This window comes from Rattus norvegicus, chromosome 7 (genome assembly GCF_036323735.1).
Source record: "Rattus norvegicus strain BN/NHsdMcwi chromosome 7, GRCr8, whole genome shotgun sequence".
In the NCBI taxonomy this organism is placed as follows: Eukaryota; Metazoa; Chordata; class Mammalia; order Rodentia; family Muridae; genus Rattus; species Rattus norvegicus.
In genome coordinates this window covers 110,999,071-111,019,622 of record NC_086025.1, presented here as the reverse complement: position 1 = coordinate 111,019,622, position 20,552 = coordinate 110,999,071, and the positions used below count along the sequence as shown (strand labels likewise).

At 48.8% G+C, this 20,552-nt stretch overlaps 1 protein-coding gene across 1 annotated transcript; it reads left to right on the top strand.

Annotated features, from left to right (window-relative positions):
* The first annotated feature begins 296 nt into the window (after nucleotides 1-296).
* On the top strand, nucleotides 297-7,978 carry LOC133667826 (Uncharacterized). The gene is made up of 5 exons (NM_001426887.1): nucleotides 297-471; nucleotides 2,778-2,879; nucleotides 3,304-3,430; nucleotides 3,927-4,031; nucleotides 6,542-7,978. The coding sequence occupies exons 2-5, from the start codon at nucleotides 2,867-2,869 to the stop codon at nucleotides 7,395-7,397; spliced, it is 1,101 nt and encodes a 366-aa protein (NP_001413816.1). The 5' UTR covers nucleotides 297-471; nucleotides 2,778-2,866; the 3' UTR covers nucleotides 7,398-7,978.
* The last annotated feature ends 12,574 nt before the right edge of the window (nucleotides 7,979-20,552 follow it).

Genomic DNA, 20,552 nt, shown 5'->3' with positions numbered 1-20,552 from the left:
GTCTTTCTTGAACCAATTTAAACAGCATGCTAGCCCAGTGAACACAGGCGCACACATAGTTCCCAATCATACCTTGCTTCACTCAGCTGTGGATTTCAAACTTCATCACACAAGTTTCCAAAAGTGTTTATTTCTTATCGGTTTTTGCCTCTGGGTGGCTCAGCACGCATGCGTGTTGTGGACTCTGTTTCAGATGGCTATAAAGACAAACCAGTTGAGAATGTAAGGCCAGCCTCTAATCTGGGCCACACCTTCAGCTGGAAGCCTATATAAGGACATGGAAGGAGGAAGTGTCTGCTCTTTGCATGCTTGCCTTCGCCTCACTAGCGAGTCTGTTTCTACACAGGCACTAGGACTCCAGAGTGTACTGAAAACCAACTGAGACATCCAGCCTTGTGGACTGAGCAGCTCCTGGAGTCTCCAACCTTCCGTTCATAGGCAGCCTTTGTTGGACTAGCTAAACCACAGCCTGTGAGTCATTCTAATTAATGAATCTATATTAGTGATTCTGTATACATAGAGTCTTTATATAAGCCCTGTTGCTCTATAGAACCCTGATGAATACAGATGGTCAGTTCCTCCTACCTCACTATGGCCTTACAGCTAGCTAGTCTGAGCTACCCCTCACACCCTGGCAGGAGGTTTCCTCTGCTCACTCTGCTGCCTGCCGAGCATGTGGATGTGTGGCCCCACCTGGGCATCCTACAGTCCTGGCTGGGTTGACTCTCCTATAAAGCTCCACACTTCCACAACCCGACAGCTACAGCAGAGATGAGCCCCTAGGATGGGATCAATAGACAGTGTCCTGAAATGTAAGTTCTTTGGCCACTAAGTTAGCTTTAAAATGCATCTCTGTATTTATGTGATTTTGTTTTTGTCAGTTATGACTCCCTCCCTGTCCCTTAAAGTCCCAAGTCCCTGTTAGCAGTATTGAACAGGAGGCTGGGCTTTAGAAGCTGACCTTGGTTTCCCTTTGGGGAGGGGACTTCAGAATACATGCCATGTCTCAGACTCTGACCGGTTCTTCTGTTTTTTGAAAGATTCTCTTTCTATCGCCTTTTGACTTCAGGTGAGTGAGTATGGGAAAGCTCGAGCAAGATGATGGGTGGGAGAAAATACACCTGCTACCCTGACTTGTGGGTGGTGCAGACCTGAGATAAGGAGTTCAAGTTCTCTTAGGCTACACACTGCGTGTGAAGCGAGACAAGGCTACAAGAACACTTGGAGAGCTTTGGCAAGAAAAGGAAACTATCAGAAGGGTGTTGCACAGTCCTGAGCATGAGTCACCAGCTCTCACCATAGCAACAACTACATTCATGCTCAAACTAGGTCAGGTCCCGGGAGGAGGAGCTGCTGTCTTCTCCAGATACTGCTAAGAATGTTCGTTTTCCTTCATCCTCGGCTCCCAAGGCAGTCTCATTGTAGTTTCTGTTTCTCTTTTTATGAGGTCCACCCCTCTGCAAAATCTACTGAGCACTGATGAGAATGAAGGAATGAGCCCCCCCACACACACACGTGGCCTGGGTTTAGATGTGACCGTTCTTTAATCCAGTCATCAACTTCTACAAACATCATAAAGAAATAATCTCAAATGCAGGCACTGACAGGAATGAGAACATTCTCTGCAGTAGTGTTGGCATGTGATTAGGAAAATCATGAGGTCCAGGAGTCGAAGGCAGCACCCAGCAGCGCAGAGACCAGGCAGGACTCCAGGGCCTGATGGGACAAGGATATCATGGAAGCAAGGAGGGTGTGGTCCTTGGAAGCCACAGAGGACCCCAGTGAACTTGCTAAACTGAGGACCTGATACTTGGTACAAGGCAGTGCTGTGGATACAGAAGAACCATTTATAACATAGGCATGCTACAATGCACACATGTAATATGAACAGGAGGGAGTGCAGTGTGTTTTTAGATGGTGGAGTTTGCTCATCAGAAAGTGGATGTGGATTAGAAAGTCCCAGATTCAAGGCCTCACTCTATCAATACTGAAAAGTCACATCCATTGTGTGTAAGGACTTCACTTTGTATGAGTAAGGAGTCAAGAGCATCATGGAGAGTAAGGGTTGTGGCTTGGCTAGGAAAGGCCACCACAGGCTAATATATTGGATGCTTGGTCGTTAGGGTGTGGTGATACTTGGGAGGAATTAGGGCATGTGGTCTTGTTGGAGTGTGTCACTAGAGGTGGACTTTGAGCTTTTCTCTCTCTTCCTGCTGCCTGTGGATCTGGATGTACAACCTCAACTTCCCTAACACCCTGTCTGACCCCATGCTCCCCACCATGACCATAAATGGGCTAAACCTCTGTAACTGTAAGCAAGCCTCAGTTAAATGCTTTCTGTATATGCCCTGCCTTGGCCATGGTGTCTCTTCCCAACAATGAAACAGTGACTGAGAGAGTAAGTATTCAAAGTAACAATGTAACAAATTCAAAGTAACTGTGTAATAAACACAGTTTCCGCCTGCAGAGGCCACCAGAACATTCCTCCCCATCTCTTTCTGAGAGTCAGTCCTTTCTCCACGGCTGTGTTCTCACCTGATGCCTTCTCCAGTGTCCCCAACAGAACAGCAGTCCCCAATAGGACAGTATTCCTCTGCCTTGCTGGGGAGAGAGCAGCAGGGCTGGGATCACAAGACCAACGTCATTAAATAGCAGTGACAGAGCCCAGGGAAACAAAAAAACTGTGGGTCAAGTTCTTTGGTCCTTGGCAGTCACTGTTGAAAGAACTGTGCGTCCCAGATCCCTGATCACTAAGCTGTCCCCATTCTATCTCACAGGGTGCCTTTTCCTCCTGTAGCCTGGACCCTGGTGAGCTGAAGGAACACCTGTCAAGTCCTCTGCCTGACTCCTAGACCTAGCAGCTGTCATGGGCACCCCAGGTAAGCAGTCTTGTTCTACACAGCTTGTGAGTGCCAGAGCCTCTGCGCTGAACTCCTGCTGGGGAGTCAAAGATACAGATGAGAGACCTGAGGGGAGCAGAGAGAGTTCCCCAGTCCAGGGTCAGAGCAGCTCCCTTCCACACTTTGTCTTGAGTAAATTCCCAGGATCACCTCCTCAATACCCAGCCTGAAAAATGGAAGCCAGGAGGAGAGAGGGGGGGAGGGAGGGAAGGAAAATAGAGGCAGCCCTACCCCTCTCAAGGTGGCTTCCTATCAGCTGAGCCCAGGGTGTCACAGTCCTTGTGGAGGCAGGGCAACCTGCTCCAGCCTGAGGCATTCTCCAGACCCAAATGTGACTTTGTCCTTGATCCATTCAAACTCTTGTGCATAGTCCTCTAACCATGTACATTTCCTTCCCATCTAGAGGAGAAATGCTTCCTTGAGACTGTGTTTTTCTACCTCCTGGATACGAGGAGCCTAGAGGACCTGCAGCTCCTGCTGACTGAAGAGGAATCCTGGAAACATTTTGTGGAAGGAGTTGGTTTGTCCAGGTCACCTCCCTGAGGGACGCCTGCAGTAGCAGAGTTCAGGCCTGGTTGGCTTTTTCTAGGCAGGAATACTCTCCCCAGACAGACCAAGTACTCAGGGTTCAGGGTGTCTCTTCTTAGCAAATATTCCCCTCTCCATGTTCTCTGCCAGGGAAGATGGCAGCAGCCACAGGGAACAAAATTATTCCTGCCATTGCCGTTCCTGTGACCATGAGAAGTTAGTTTATTACCTTCTCCTTTATTTGGTCACCATTGACTGGCACTGTGAGAATAATAAGATAACACATGTGGGGAGTCCAGCATATGGCCAGCACACAGTAGGCAGCCTGCACGCAGTAGGTGTTCATCAAAAGTTAGCTTTTCAAAGTTTTTTAGTGTGTTTCTGTACATGTGAGTGCATGTGTGTGCGTGTGTGCATGTGTGCATGTGTGTGTTTTGCATGTGGCTGAGTTTATGTTACAAGCAGTCTTCCTATATCAGTCAGTCTCCCCTATTACAGGGAAGAGGAAGATGCCTTGCAAGAAGCTCTTGCTGAGATCTTTGAAGATTCTGATGGAGAAGAAGGAGACAAACTCCAAAGAGACCTTCAGGGCAAGAAAGAGAGGTACTCAGGCAAAGACTCAGTGAGGCCTTTTTCTCCCTAGATGTGAATGGAAAAGAACAGGGTTAGAATACAGTGCATAGGAGTTTAAATGGAACTGGTTAAGTGTGTGTCTGAGCACCTGCCACCAGACTTATTTGAATGATGTCACCCATGTTAGTGACTGAGTTGCGTCCCTAACCCTGGTGACTGTATTTGGAGAAGGAGAATTTAAGAACATACAGTAAGCAAGGGTGTGTGTGAGCTCCCTGACCCATAGTACCAGCAAGTACATAGTACATCAAAGCCCAGAGAGGACAGCAGATCCCCTACAGCTGAGCTACCAAGTGTGGGTGCTGGGACCGGAACTCACTTTTTCTGCAAGAGAACCATACAATCTGAATGAAGGACAATAACAGTGCCTTTCTTTACCTGGAACTCATTGTTGTCACTAGACTGGGTGACAGAAAGCACGAGGACTTTCCTGACTCTGTGTCCCCACATGGGGATGACAAGCCCAGGCCCAGCTCCTGGCTTTCCTATGTGGCCTCTGGAAGACTGAACTCGGGTCCTGCTGTCTGTGTGACAAACACCTCACCAGCCTAGCCACATCCTCAGGTCCCTTGAAGGGCTTTAAGCAGAATCTTCTGTTGTCCTCAGGACACAGTGCCTCATGTGAGAGGTCACATGGAGTGTCACACACCAAGAAAGCTCCCATGGGAAAGAACAGTTATTCTGACACACATTAACACAGGTAGACGGACACTGTTCAGGACTACAGCTCTAAGACAAAGAGACAGAACAATTCTGGATATCCGTTCAGCTGGAGACTTACCACAGAGGAGCAGAGTGACAGGTAGTAGAGAGCAGAGAGGGGCCATTGTGAAGCTGACCTCATGGGGTTCCTCCTGAGGAAAGCCAAGGCCAACGCCCCTCCCTAAAGACCAGACATGAGAACCTGGTGGAGGTTAAGCATCAAAGGTAGGGTGTTCGCACAACCTGACTTCTGATTCCTGCCAAGCCTTGGCAGGACAAGTGCAAGATGCACAAGAAAGTCATGGGAAGCCAAGGCCCATCCATACTGGGAAAGAAGTTTAGAAGACACAAAGTTTTTCCAAAGAACAAACATCTTGTCAATCTAAGCTTCAGTGTCCAGAAGTTTGCTGGGCCTTCATCAAATACACCATCCCCATGAGTGATCTGGGTCTTTTTCCACCAAGGAAGTCAGTACCTTCCGTGTCTCCTTCCTCTGGGGTCTGGGGTCAGAAGTGACAGCAAAAATCCTCACCACACCTCACCTTTCTCAGGCTGAGAATTCTTTGGGGGGTGGGGGGGCTTAGGAACCTACGTGTTTTTGAATTCTCAATTTTGCCTGTTACTTAAATTCTTACAGAGGCACAGTGAGATGCCTTGGGGATGGGAGCTCATGTTGTGAATGGGAATCCCCCACATGAGTACGGAATCACGGAATCCACTCGTGTTTCTTTTTTTTTTTTTTGGTTCTTTTTTTCGGAGCTGGGGACCGAACCCAGGGCCTTGCGCTTCCTAGGCAAGTGCTCTACCACTGAGCTAAATCCCCAACCCCTCGTGTTTCTTTATCTCCAGTCAGAGCTGGGAGGGAAATCTATATGCTGTGTTTTGAGTGGATGGATCACTGTGAGCTTCTCCACCAGCTCAAGAATACACACCACTACAGGGCAAAAAGACCTCAGGCCTCAAAGAATGTCCTATATAAGAATGTCCTATATAAGAATGTCCTATATAAGAATGTCCTATAAAATTGCTTTCTTAAGGATGTGCAATTTGCAGAGTCTCACAGTCCAGGACTCCAAGCAAACATGGGCACTCCTGACCAGCAGGGCATTGTAGGATACACAGGGCAGGTCTCAGAAGCTGAGGTCCAGAGACTGCTATTCTTGAGGGAAGTGAACTCTTCAGTGAACACTAACGTTCCCTAAATGAAAGGATTATTTTTTTTCCTCTAACTTCTCTCTCTTTGTATTGAGTTCCTAGAGAGAAGTACTTTGGTAGTGATGACACTGACCTTGAGGGGAAGGCTCCTTTATTGAATGTTTAGCAATAACAGGGTGTGCTGGAGGGCACCCTAGAGAGGCAGCTCAGCGATGAGGAGCACAGCCTGCTTTTCCAGATGACTGAGTCAGTCAGTGCCCAGCCCCCTCACAATGGCTCAGAACTGTTGGAACTCCAGTCTTAGGAATCCGATGCCTTCCTTCCTCTGTCCTCCATGGGCCCCACTGGTGAATATGGTACCCAGGCACAATGCAGGAAGCACTCATATACATAAGACAAAAAATTAAAGGTCAATTATAGATGGTTTTGAATTCATTGGTCCTTAGGAACTAAGAATGGCATGGCTTGTCGAGCATGTGCATCATGGTAAGGAAGAGCTTATAGAGTTGTAACATTCTGTGCTTCAGCGTGAATGCTCTGTGGTTTCCACAGCACAGATCTTACTTTACAAGCTGTCTTCCTCACTCAGCTCAGCCTCACTCAGCTCAGCTCTCCCGTTACAGGAAAGAGGAAGATGCCTTGAAGGAGGCCCTTGGTGGGAATGCAGCTGACTCTGATACAGAAGATGAAGACCAACTCCAAAATGACAAGGAAAGGTTCTTGGAGGCTTATCCTCAGGTGAGGCAGGAGCTCGAAGAGCGCATCAAGAAGCTCCACGCCCTGGCAGACAAGGTTGACAAGGTGCACAGGGACTGCACCATCTCACAGGTGGTGGCCAGCTCCAGCAGTGCTGTGTCTGGAGTCCTCACAATCCTTGGCCTGGCTCTGGCACCTGTGACAGCAGGAGTCAGTCTGGCACTGTCAGCCACTGGCATGGGGCTGGGAGCAGCAGCAGCTGTGACTAGTGTTTCCACAATCATTGTGGAGAAGGTAAGCCTGGCGTCTGCTGAAGCTGAAGCCAGCAAGCTAGTGCTAACCAACAAAGTCACGATGAACGGCATGAAAGAAGTTTTGGAGCAGAGTGGCCCCAGACTTCTTTCCGTATCCACGAATTCCTTCAAGGACCTGAAAAACATCAAGACTAGCATTCAAGCCATCAAACTGACCAAAGCCAACCCTCGCCTAACAACTAATGCCAAGCGTCTCATGACCACAGGGAAAATATCTGCCCGAAAGACTAGACAGGTACAGAAAGCCTTTGGAGGTACAGCTCTGGCAATGACCAAAGAAGCCCGGATCATGGGTGCAACCACTGCAGGTCTTTTCCTCCTGATGGATGTAGTCAGGCTTGTGGAAGACTCAAAGCATTTGCATGAGGGAGCTAAGTCAGTGTCTGCTGCAGAGCTGCGACAGCAGGCTCAGGACCTGGAGCAGAAGCTGCAGGAGCTCAACCAGGTTCACGACAGCCTGACTCAGTGACCTCTTCCTCTTCAGTGCAGCTCAGAGGACTGGGAGGGAGTGTGCTGGACAGAGCCATGAACACATGGGAGCCCCCGACTGTATCCCTTTTAAGGCAGTTCCTGCCAAAGGGAGAGGGCACACTAAGCTACAGGAAGTCAGAACACAAATGGGACAGTCTCATGACCTCCAACCAGACTCCAGCTCTTAGGTCCATCAGCCTCCCAACTTCCCAACTAAACCAAGCTCCCATGCTGGGGAGTCCTAACAATCAGACTCTGACTGTGAACATCATTTCCTGTTCTTGGTTGTGGGTCCTGTGGGTGAAATGCTCAAGACTAGACAGAGAGGATGCTGGGAATACCAACTGTCCAGTCATCACAAGCCCTACATGTCACCATGGATGCTATGGAAGGAGAGTGACAGGATATGACTGGTGAGTTCCTCTCTCTGCTACCAGACTCCTGGGAAAATCATAAGCTTTAATGACTATCGATGTTTAAAATCTGCTGTAATTGGATGAGATCTGCCGAGATGGACAGGAAAACGGCTACACTTGATTCATGATTTCTGAAGAATAAATTTGTGAGCGCTGACCCAGACATGCTTTGTGTGCTTTCTGCAAGTAATATCATATTTTCTGGATTATTAACTGTCAGGTGATAATTCCCTCCCAATTTTTAACATCTCCTCTTTCAAAAATCATCTTCTTTATTGTGCTTTAAGAGGAACATTTGAGATTTCCACGTGGGCCTTTTCCTCCTCCTTGTTGCACTTCTGACGGCTGAGGCTCCCCTGAGACTGCACTACAGTGCACAGTGTCCCCTGCATCATGGCAGCTCAGGTGGCCTCCTTCCCATGTTCTGGCAAATGGAGACTAAGGGATGACCTGTGAGGTGTCTAGGTCTTGTCCATTAGAGAAAGACTCTTCCATAGTCCATCTGTCCTCCCTTTGGGCTGGGTATGTGACTAAGTGAGAGCATGGTGTGGAGTCAGCCTCTTCTGTGGTGCACATGCAGGGACAGGATGGCCTCCTGGATGAACTGGGGAAGAAAGCTCCCTACACCTAGAGCTACCTAGCAGCTTGCACCTCAGTGTCCAAGTTCATCGAGTCCCCTCTCCTGTTGAACCCATGTGTGAACACTAGTGAACCCTAGTTCTCCTGGTGGGCCCATGTGTGAACACTAGTGAACCCTAGTTCTCCTGGTGAGCCCATGTGTGAACACTAGTGAACCCTGTGCCAGCTCTTCAGCATCTCTCCAGTGACCAACCCAAGAGCTATCACCAGGCTCCACCCCTTACTGAACCTTGAACCCCTATACTCCCTCCAGAACCTCTCAGCCTGGCCCTTTGGGACATTGTTTTTGTGAAACCCTGTGCCTTTGTCAATGAACTCTTGAAGGCTCTCATGTCCTGAAAACTTCTATACTACAGTCCTTTGTATGAATAACCACTTTAGGTGTCCAGTCCCCAGACAGGTTCCAGTCCAGGGTCACTTTACCTCCATAGTTCTGCCACCTGGGAGCACACCTACCTTCCTTTACAAAGAAGAGGATACAGCAGCCACGGTGGGTGTTGGGGGAGAATCGAGACTGCCGGGGTCGGGAATTAGCTCAGTGGTAGAGCGTTTGCCTAGCAAGCGCAAGGCCCTGAGTTCGGTCCCCAGCTCCGAAAAAAAAAAAAATTAAAAAAGAGAATCGGGACTGCCTATGTGACGTCTTCTAGATGCAACATTACTGTATGGGTGGGGAAAGTATTCTCGTAAGTGGTTGGATGTTGTCAAAACAGATACCTTTTAAAAGAACTTAAAATTGGGGCTGGGGATTTAGCTCAGTGGTAGAGCGCTTACCTAGGAAGCGCAAGGCCCTGGGTTCGGTCCCCAGCTCCGGAAAAAAAAGAACCAAAAAAAAAAAAAAAAAAGAACTTAAAATTAAATCATGTGATGTAGTAACCTACCTCTTGAAAGTGCTCTTAGCAAGAACAAAGGCTGTGGAGAGAGACCAGGAGAAGCTCAGAGATGAGGAGAGGCCCCTGAAAGGGACAGAAGGGATGGGCAGAAAGGGAGGAGAGTGTGGAGGAGCAGCCACTGTGACCAGGTCTGTCACTGACGAACACAAGTGACAGGCAACAAAGATTGTGCCTGCAGCTGCTCCCCTGCACAGGCACAGCATTCGCTTCAGGCTTTTTGAGGGTGTCCTGACCTGCGTGAGAGACTAGGAGGTCCTCACGATGATCTGTGACTCCTCAGCCCGTAAAGGGAAGAAAGAACTGCACACAGCATGGCAGACGGCTGTCCGTGACACGTGCTTAGTCAAAGCAGAGCTGAGTGTAACAGACTATTACATCCGTGATTCCTGTTAGGAAATAAACTATTGAAATGGAGAAAGTATGAACTCTATAGAGCATTGGGTCGTTGCCTTGGGTTTAGAAAAGGCACAGGAGCCTGAAAAGTTAACCACAGGGTGTCAAGTTTGTGGGGATAGAAAAGTCTTTCCCTTGATTGTCACAGTGATTTTTATGAACCCATAACTGAGGTAAATAATCAGGGACTACTGCAGATTCACGGAAATGAGTGTAGTCAAAGCCAGTGGAATCAAGGTGTGTTCTGTGGTCAAGCTCACGGGGCAGGCATGGCAAATGAATGCTGCCTACCACGTGGGCAGTCAAGAAACAACAAGGGGTAAGAGGAAGGGGACATAGCCAAGATGTGGTGTTTGGTGGTGTGCTCTCAGTGACCCACTGTCTGTTGTAAATTTCCCAATGGAATATTCAGAATTTTATTCATTCAATAAAGTCAATGAGCCATCAAGTCAGAGGCCTCCCCGAGCCTTCTCCAGAAACTCAGATACAACTGAAGGCAAGCTCTATTGGTCTCCATACTGCCTTGCAGCTCAGCCAAGTGGACAATCGCAGTGACCGTTCACACCTCCCTTCTGCCTACTGCCATTCTTTTTTCTATGACTCATTCAGAGGTATGCAAGGGAAAAAATGTAGCAGCTTTTGTTAGAACCCTGACAGGTTTGCTAGTAGATGTGTAGAGTTGACCTTCTTCCTTGCTGGGCAGTGTGAAGACGTAAAGGAAAGAATCAATACAAAGCCAAGGGAAGTGGCTGTCCCATCACCCACCCAGAGGGTACTGTGTACAGGCTGACAGCCATGCCAAGTCCAAAGAGACCTCAAGTAGGATATAGTTGTGAGATCCTCAGGAAACAGATCCAAGCATTGATCTCATCGATGGCTTGGGGCAAGAAGCTGTATACAGCTAACTAGTGATTTGAGGAAAATTCTTAATCATTTAGACCAGTGGTTCACAACTCCTTGGGGGATTGAATGACCCTTTCACTGGGTCACATATTAGATATCCTGCATATCATATATTTACATTGTAATTCATAACAGTAGAAAAATTAGTTATGAAGTCGCATAAATAATTTTGTAGTTTGGTGTCACCATAGCATGATGAACTGTATTAAAGTGTCACAGGATTAGGAGGGCTGAAATTTCTGATTTAGGGGAGGGTTAAGAATCCATGTGTATGGGGCTGGGGATTTAGCTCAGTGGTAGAGCGCTTGCCTAGGAAGCGCAAGGCCCTGGGTTCGGTCCCCAGCTCCGAAAAAAAGAACCAAAAAAAAAAAAAAAAAAAAAAAAGAATCCATGTGTATTCATAAATAGAAATTCTTTGAATAGTCACAAATGGAGACTTTATATCAGAGAAAAGGAGTAGGCTGACATCCTTGAATTCTTTTTTAGCTTTTTGTTGATTCTTTGTTTCACATCAAGAACCCCAATCCCACTCATCTCCCGACCTTCATATCTGTCCTTTGCCTTGGAAACTTCTCCCCCAAATTAAACACACACACACACACACACACACAGAGTGTGATGGACACTGTGGGATAGACACTGTGTGATGGTCACTGTGTGATGTTCACTGTGTGATGGACACTGTGTAATGGACACTGTGTGATGGACACTGTGATGGTTACTGTGTGATGGACACTGTGGGATAGACACTGTGTGATGGTCACTGTGAGATGGCCCTGTGTGATGGTCATTGTGTGATGGATACTGTATGATGGTCACTCTGTGATGACCACTGTGTGGTGGACAGTGATGGACACAATGTGATGGTCACTGGGATGTACACTGTGGGATGGACACTGTGTGATGGACGCTGTGTGATTGTCACTGTATGACAGTCACTGTGTGATGGTCACTTTGTGATGGATGCTGTGTGATGGTCACAGTGTAATGGCCACTGTGTGATGGCCACTATCCATTACTGTTGTCAAACACTGTCCACTACTGTTGTCCACCACCACTGTCCACCACTGTCCACTACTGTCCAATGCTTTCCACCACTGTGTCCACCACTCACCACCACTGTCCACTACCATCCACTACTGTGCACTACTGTTGTCCACCACTGTCCACTACTGTCCACTACTGTTGTCCACCAATGTTGCCCACCAGTGTTGTCCACTACTGACCATCACTGTCCACTACTGTCGTTCACCACTTTCCATTAATGTCCACTACTGTCCATTACTGTCCACCACTGTTGTCCACCACTGTCCACTGTTGTCCACTACTGTTGTACTAATCTCCATTACTGTCCACTACTGTTGTCCACCACTGTCCACTACTCTCTACTGCTGTTCACTGCTGTGGTCCACCACTGTCCACTACTGTTGTCCACCACTGTTGTCCACCACTGTCCACCACTGTCCACTACTGTTGTCCACCACTGTTGTCCACCACTGTCCACTACTGTCCACTACTGTTGTCCACTGCTTTTGAACAGAACTGTCCACTACTGTTGTCCACTACCTTCCACCACTGTCCACTACTGTTGTCCACCACTGTCCACTACTGTCCAATGCTTTCCACCACTGTGTCCACCACTCACCACCACTGTCCACTACCACCCACTACTGTGCACTACTGTTGTCCACTACTGTTGTCCACCGCTGTCCACTACTGTCCATTGCTGTTGTCCACTACTGTTGTCCACCACTGTTCATCACTGTCCACTACTGTAGCAGACAGTGCTGGTTGTCGCTGTGTGCTGGACTCTGTGGGATGGTGATTGATGGTCACTGTGTGACGACCACTGTGTGATGGCTACTATGCAATGGTCACTCTGTGATGGACGCTGTATGATGGTCACTGTGTGATGAACTCAATGCGATGGTCACTGTGTGATGACCACTTTTTGATGGCCACTGTGCAATGGCCACTGTTGATGGTCACTCTGTGATGGACGTTGTGTGATAGTCACTGTGTGATGGTCACTGTGTGATGGTCACTGTGGGATAGACATTTTGTGATAGACACTGTGTAATCGTCACTTTGTGATTGCCACCGTGTGATGGACGCTGTGTGATGGACACTGTTCGATGATCACTAAATGATTGTCACTGTGACATGGTCACTGTATGATGGTCACTGTGTGATGGATGCTGGATGACAGTCACTCTGTAATGGCCACTCTGTGATGGTTACTGTGTGATGACCACTGTGTGAGGCCACTGTTTGATAACCACTGTGTGATGGTCACTATATGATGGCCACTGTGTGGTGGCCACTTTGTGATGGTCACTGTATGATGCTGACTGTGTGATGGACAATGTGCGATCCTGACTGTGTAGTGGTCACTGTGTGATGGTCATTGTGTAATGGTCCCTGTGTGATTGTCACTGTGCGATGGACACTGTATGATGATCACTCCGTGATGACCACCTGTGATGGCCACTGTGTGATGGCCACTGTGTGATGGCCACTCTGCAATGATCACTGGGTCGTGGTCACTGTGTGATGGACACTGTGTGACTGTCACTCTGTGATGGCCACTGTGTGATGGTCACTGTGTGATGGCCACTGTGTGATGGTCACTGTGTGTTGTTGCTGTTGTTGCCCTTCCTACTCAAATGGTGTTCTAGTACTTGAAAGCCCAGAACCGCACAGCTCTGAGAGAAGGTATATCAATGGAAGGCTATCCTGCCTGACACGGGCAAGGGACCCAGGAACCACACAGGTCTTAGAGAATCCTCCTCAGCAGAGACTTTGCGGCTCCCAGAGGAGAATAAGCCCAGCTGAACTATGGACTCAGGAGCCTCAGCCCTGCTCCTCTTCTTCCTTCTTCCCTTCTTTTCATTGCCTCTTGGCTTCTTCCAATGAGGGAGTCACACTAGGCAGCAAATCTCCTAACAGATTTATTGGGAGGGTTTAGGGTATGGAAGGATGAATCCAGAAATGGTGCCTCTGCTCCAGGGAGCAGACAGCAGGGAACTGAGCAGACACTGCCTTTATATAGGATCCCTTAGTGGTTGGAGCTTTCTAGGGGTAGAGATTTCAGGGTGAGAATTGGTGGGAGTTCAAGTCCTGAGCTTGGGGGTGCTCAGGGATTTGGTGGGTTTTTCTGTTCAGGCTTTTCATCTAAAATTAGCATAATCCAGAGAGGGTCCTGTTGAGGTGCTAGAGATGACATTTGTGACAGTTACAGAGGCTAGAACTGTCTGTTATGACTGTTAGGGAAGTCTGGGGGGGGGGGGAATGGGTGCTGTGGCTTCTCAGGTGATGGTCTGGCCACTTTCCAGCCTTGAGAGTTTACAAAGTGTGCAAAGTTTACAAAGGAGCCCATGGCAGGGAAAGCCTTTCTTGCCACGTGAGTGGTGTGAACAGTTAACACACACACACACACACACACACACACACACACACACTTTGTTTACTATGGATGAACAGTCAGGGCTTGGGAAAGCTGGCGATGTAATCATTAGACTACTTCGTGCTGAGTGTCCGCGTACAGGTCCCATCCTCCCACTGCTGTGTGGACCTTTGGTCTGTAGAGTGTGTTCTATCTTCTCTGTCAGGGCACCATCAGGAGTTGCAGGCCTCCAGCTTTAGAACTAAGGGCCAGTAGTCCTGTGATAACAACGGAGTACAAGTCTGATTAGACATTGTTTGGATCTGTTGTTGAAAAAACCTAGACAAGAGGTGTATGAGACAGGGTGTGATTGTAGGATTGGGAAAGAGGAGACAGGAAGGGTCCATACCAGAGTGTCAACCGTCAGTGGATGTTAATGGCCAGGGGCATCAAGCTGTTGTCTCCATTTTGGGAGATTCATCTGGAGTGGTGGGATCCTATCTTTTGCCATGCCTGACTGCCTGATATAAAAGCAACATTCCACCCCTAAGAAGAGAGAAAGGCCACCTCTCTTTGCCGTTAGCAAACCTTAACCCTTGCTGATTTTGTAGCACTGCAGCGTCCGGTGTGGAGTCTATTTACCCTGGACAGTGATGATCTGAGCCACTCATTGGAGATCCTGAATGAACTTCAAGGGAAACCGAGAAGTGGTCAGTCCTGTTGTGCCAGCGGAAGCACCAGCAGTTACACCCAGAATTGCAAGGAAATACAGGCTCCGAGCTGCTCGTTTGTTATGCCTTGCTGCTACAAACCCTGTGATGGAACTGGCAAATGTCCCTCACCAGGTACCACCTCTAGGCTTTAGAGAGAGGAACATCAGGGCACAAGTCCCAGATCACTCAGTGAGTAGGCAGTCGTAGACCTGAGTGCCATGGAGAATTGAATCATTGTGAACACTTGGGCATAGGGGCTGGGTGGTGGCGTCAAGGGTTAAGGCATTATCGAGGTCTGCAGGATCTAGTGTGCCCACAAAGTGTGGCCACAAAGTGTGCCCTGAGGAGTCAAAGCTATATGCCCTAGCAAGGAGAGAGAGGTGGGAGAGATATGATAGTGGTAATGTTTGCCTTAGAGCAAGAGAGGTGAAATAGTCTGATAAATTAATCGGTGAGGCCTTGAACGGTGGTTGTGACTTTGACCCAGGCAGGACACATAGCCAGCATTCTCCAAAGTGGTCAGGCAGGCAGAGCGTCATCCGGTAACCGTTACGCAGAGGTTGAGGTTTTGAAATGGGAGATGGCGCGATGGGAAGATCAGTCTTGTAGAAGGGGAATGAAGTTGGAGATGTAAAGACCTGGAGGAACGTTGTAAAGACCACTTCCTTTACTGCGTCTGTACGCTGAGCTAACTGGGTGCGTACCCTCTGTATTTTGATCGTGCTATCTGATGAGTGCTATGGCAAAGTCTACCTGTGACGCCTGTCCCCCACCTGGGGTGCCTCAGGTCCTCAATTTGAATATAAAAACTCCCCATTCTGCATAAAAGGTGGTATGCTTTCCTGAGTGTGCATCATGTCTGCTACAGGACCAATGAGGACAGCCTCCAGAAGTCCCTGGCCAACAGTAACCCCCAGCTTGATCATAGAGAAAACGAGCCTAGGGGACAGGTGTTGTGGGGATTAGCATCTCCTCTTGGCGCTCTGCCCATGAGCACTGTGCAGCCCTATCACCTGCATGGTCTGGTCAGATCCTTGAGTATAGGTTTCCTGAACCTCTCATCTCCATATGTAGAGCTCACTGGTGATTTGAGAGAGCCAAAGGGAGGAGAAGGAAAAGAGGTAAGACGTAACCCAAAAGCGTCAGCTTGGGTCTTGGCCGATGGATGAAGCAAGCTGCTCCACCTTGCTATCCTCTAAAACCTGAGAGAGCACGGGCTTAGTCGGGTTGAGATGTAAAAAAAAGATTACCTTGAGGGAATGGTGTAAAGGGCCTTGGATGAGAAAAGTAAATCCAGTGAGGGAAGCCATCGGGTTTAGCTGCAGTTGGGGTAGTAAGGACAACCCTGAAAAGGCCTGTCTGTTGGGGGTTGTGACCAGGAGAGAGAGGAAGACCAAGTCCCAGTGTTGATTGAGGAGGAAAGGGGGTCAGTATGAGGCTGAAGCAAGTAGGGGTGGGTGTGCATGCAAAGATATTGTGACAGAGAAGGGAAGAGGTGATCAGGGAGAGGTGGTAGATGAGACATGTGGCCAGGAGGCAGGACTGGCTGTCCACTGAATGATGAGAGAAGGGTGGTGTTTGGCTAGAGAGGATTTGGGGTCCCATACCTGGGGCCCCCGGAGGAAGCTGCTGAGGGAGGTGGTGTTTCAAGCTGCATGGTTTGGAAGAGGAGGAGGGAAGGAGGGAGGGGTGACTGGAAAGGCTGAGGTCAAGCACACGTTGGGGAGCAAAAGAAGCAGAGGCTTCCATTTTGGCTAGGAGGTCCTGTGGGCTGATTTTTCAAAAGCTATTTTATTTGGGGTTCTTAACCTACCTTCTAGAGCACAGACCAAAGATAGGGGAGAAACATGGTTGATAGGACAAGGGTGGTCCTGTTTAAAGTAGTTCTTTAAGGCAATTCTAATCTCCATTGTCAGGATACCAGCAGCTCAGTCCAACAGCAAACACTGGATCCAAGTCAGAAGCAGCAGTTTGAGCCAGCGGAAGTGGGAAGAGTCAGCTGGAATAACACGAGAAATTTCTCCGGCGTGTTTCTCTCTATGAAGTGAAGACCATCAAAGCGTTGCAAAGCACAGCAATGCAAGAGCATTCTCTCCCTGTTTATGGAGTTCCATTTGCACTCTTTCTAAACGTCATGCGCCCTCTCAAGGATCTGTTCCAGCAAAACATCGCGCACCCTTTCACGTGTCTGCTTCAGCAAAACGCCCTCTCATGTGTCTGTTTCAGCAAAACACCATATGCCCTCTCACAAAACAGCGTCCACGAAAACATCACATGATACAACTAAGTCTCCAAAGAAACTAGAAATGTCCACTTCAAGGCCCCTTCCTAGCAAGGAGAAGGACGGGTTGGTCCCACTACGGAGGAATGGGTAAGGGAGATACCCCTAAACATACAGCTAAGAGGTGACATTTGGTGAGCCTGGTAAAACAAGGAGAAAACAAGGAGAGATGGGTCCCTAGATTATGTCAGGACAGAGTAGGTGGCCCCAGCATCTAAAGGGAAGGAGATTGAACACCCTGATAACTACCCAAGCCTCCTGGTGGAGATGGTGGTGGTCAGGCCAAGGGAGCTGGGCCCCTTCAATTGTCCATGGGCCTGATGCCCTCTTACCTTGATGGCACCTTGGACACAGAATAGCTGACCTCCCTGACCTCATTTAAAACAGGGAGCTGGAGGTTCTTAGGCTTCGGGAGAGTTGGGGGCCTGGGCGGTTGTTGAAGCAGGATGTAGGTCTCAGGTACCATAAGGAATCTTTGTATGGGGGCTTTTTCCTGTCTCCCATGGTATACCTTAAAGACCGCAGTTAAGGCATTTGCCAGTGGAATCCCAGCAGAATCAGGGATTCTTTCTCTAGACGTTTAAGTTTGGTCCTAATATCAGAGAAACTCTGAGAGAATAAGTCATGAAGAATTATCTTCCATCTGGAGTCTTAGGATCCAGACTGGTTCACTGAAGAGGGCCTTTGTAAGGCCTTCTGGGGATTAAGATGGGTTTTCCTGTTTGTCCTGGATGGCTTCTCGGACGTTTTCATAATTTACCACCTTAAGGGTGGCCTTACGAAGTCCAGTCAAGAGACAAGTCACAAATTGATCCCTAGCTCTGATGTCTCTTGGGATACGGTAATCCCATCCAGGGTTCCAGCTGGAACTGCCTCAGTCAGTGGTTTTCATCTGCACGTGCCCTAGCCTAATCCCAGACTCACCTGCGCTCCTCAGGGACAAGATTGTTCGTACAGGTCATGGGGCATGGCGGAAGGTGAGATTATAAGATTGGGTAATATAAACCGGAATGGCCTAACAAAGGTGGAGAAATTAGCAGTAGAGGACCTCTAATCGCTTCTCTGAGAGAGTTTGCTTAATGGCAAGGTAGCATATAGCATGTAGCCTAAGCCATTCACTCCAGCAGCTTCCCACAAAGGGGGAGCCATGGCTGGGTGAGGCTCGGTACAGGGAGGTAAAGTCCTTTGGCAAAGAGGAAACTAGCAATGAGGGGCTGCTTGTGGACTAAGAGAGGGCACCAGGGAGAGTCCATCTGGGTAACCTGTTGCTGAAGACAGAGACAGGGAAACAGGAGGAGGAGAGGGGCTGTGGGGTTAGGTTGATGGGGAGGGGGTTCGTTAGCTGGATTGAAAACAGTGGAGTAAATCATCTTGTTCAGGTTTTGTAGCTAAAAGGAACTGAGAGAGAGAACAGAGAGAAGCCTTGGAACGGAGGTAAGAGAAGGCTTAGATGCAAGGAATCCTTTTCCACGTCCCCGATTGCTCACAGCATCTGTAAAGGCCTCCAGTAATACTGGGATCTAGGGTGCCATTGTAAGCCATCTGGGTTGTGACTCTCCATGGGATATGGAGGCCATATCTGATTGCAAAGGTAAATTTTGAGCCCTTCAGGTCGGGTGCCAGGTGGGGAGGCTAAAAGGCATCCCCAGGGTGAATTAGAGGGCACAGAAGACCCCATTCCCATGGGTGAGAGAGGGGGAGGAAAATGTAAGAGTGACACAAGTCTGTTTAGGGGATTCAGAGGATTGTCACACACTCAATGGGGGTCAGACCTTAGCCTGGCTAAAGTCTAAAGGCAGAGAACTGAGTCTCTAGGAATGGGGTCTCATCCACAGGAAAAGGGGAAGGAAAGGGATCACAAAAGCCACAAGAGCCTAGAGAGGCTGTGGAATTATAGGCAGCTTGGATGGGATGGTGAGAGAAGGTCATGGAGAGACACAAAAACACAGTTGGGGTGCTGGAGAGATGGCTCAGTGCACCCGACTACTCTTCCTGAGGTTCAAATCCCAGCAACCACATGGTGGCTCACAACCATCTGTAATGGGATCCGATGCCCTCTTCTGGTGTGTCTGAAGACAGCTACAGTGTACTTATATATAATGAATGAATCTTTAAAAAGGGGGGGGCCTAAAAAACCTGCAAGGCTACAGCTCCGAGGGTGCTGGATGGGGTCAGGTAGAGAGGGCAGAGAGAGGCAGGATGGCCCAGTAGGGCCTAAGGTGAAGAGGACCAACTGTAGCCTTAAAGACCATGGATGGGGGTACCTCCACCTCCCAGAGTACTAGAGGGGTGCCAGACACTCAATAGTCACTTCCTCGGACTCAGGGAAGCATTTACACCGACCAGAAGGGGCAGCTTATCTAGCAGTTGCTGATGGATGGGATGAGCCTGAAGGTGTCTGCTACAGACCAACCGGATGAAAGATAGGGTCCTAGTGCTGCTCAGATGGGGGGAGCACGAGCACCAGGAGAGCCTCTCTGAGTCACGGAACCAAAATGACGGCCTTTCTACAGGAATGGGAAGGTGTCCTGGGACTCAGAATATCAAGAATCAAACAGCTCTGAGGGGAAAAGATGTCCCAATGGAAGGGCGTCCTGAGACAAGGGGGTCCAGGAACCTCACAGCTCTGAGAGGAGGCCTCCTCAGCAGAGGCTTGGCAGTCCCAGAGGAGGGTAGGCCCAGCCGAGCTGAGGACTCAGGAGCCTCAGCCCTGCTCCTCTTCTTCTTTTCATTACTCTTGACTTCCAATGAGGGAGTCACAGCAGGCAGCAAATCTCATAACAGATTTATTAGTAAGGTCTAAGGTGTGGAGGGTTGAATCCAGGGGGGCAGACAGCAGGGAACTGAGTAGGCACAGCCTTTATATAGGATCCCTTAGTGGGTGGAGTTTTCTAGGGGGAGGGGCAGGGATTTCCAGAGTGAAGATTGGTGGATTTTCAAGTCCCAGCGGTTCCACCTAGAATTAGCACAATCCAGGGACGGTCCTGGTGAGGGGCTGGAGGTGAGCTTGGTGACAGTTAAAGAGGCGGAAACCTGTTACGACAGTTAGGGAGGTCTGGGGGAGGGGCCTGGCTGCTGGAGCCTATGAGGTGAAGGCCTGGCCACTTTCCTGCCTTTCTGGTTTACAAAGTTTACAAAGTAAAGGAAGCTTACAGTTTACACAGGGAAGACTTTCCCCAGTCTGGAGTCCATGACCCAGAAGGTTTTCCCCACCTCCCGAGTGCTGTGAATAGCTAACAGTGATGCTTAAAGGCATGGCCTTGTTGAAGGAGACGTGTCATTGGAGATGGGCTTTAAGAATGTAAAGACTCTTGTTACTTCTAGTTCACTCTGCTTTATGCTTGCAGTTCAAGATGTGGACCGTCAGCTTCTGCTTCAGCCACCAGGCCTACTGCACACTGCCAGGCTTCCTCGACACGACGAACTCTGGATCCACAAGTCCAAATAAAGCCTTCTATAAGTTGTCTTGGTCATGGTGTTTTATTACAGCAATGATGCAGAAACTATGGCCAGTGTGAGGCCAAGGGAAGCAG

Bases quoted from the DNA above. Each gene is read 5' to 3' on its own strand.
- LOC133667826 (NM_001426887.1), top strand. The intron at 3,431-3,926 runs GTCACCTCCCTG...CCCCTATTACAG, and splicing joins GAAGGAGTTGGTTTGTCCAG to GGAAGAGGAAGATGCCTTGC. The intron at 4,032-6,541 runs GTACTCAGGCAA...CTCCCGTTACAG, and splicing joins CTTCAGGGCAAGAAAGAGAG to GAAAGAGGAAGATGCCTTGA.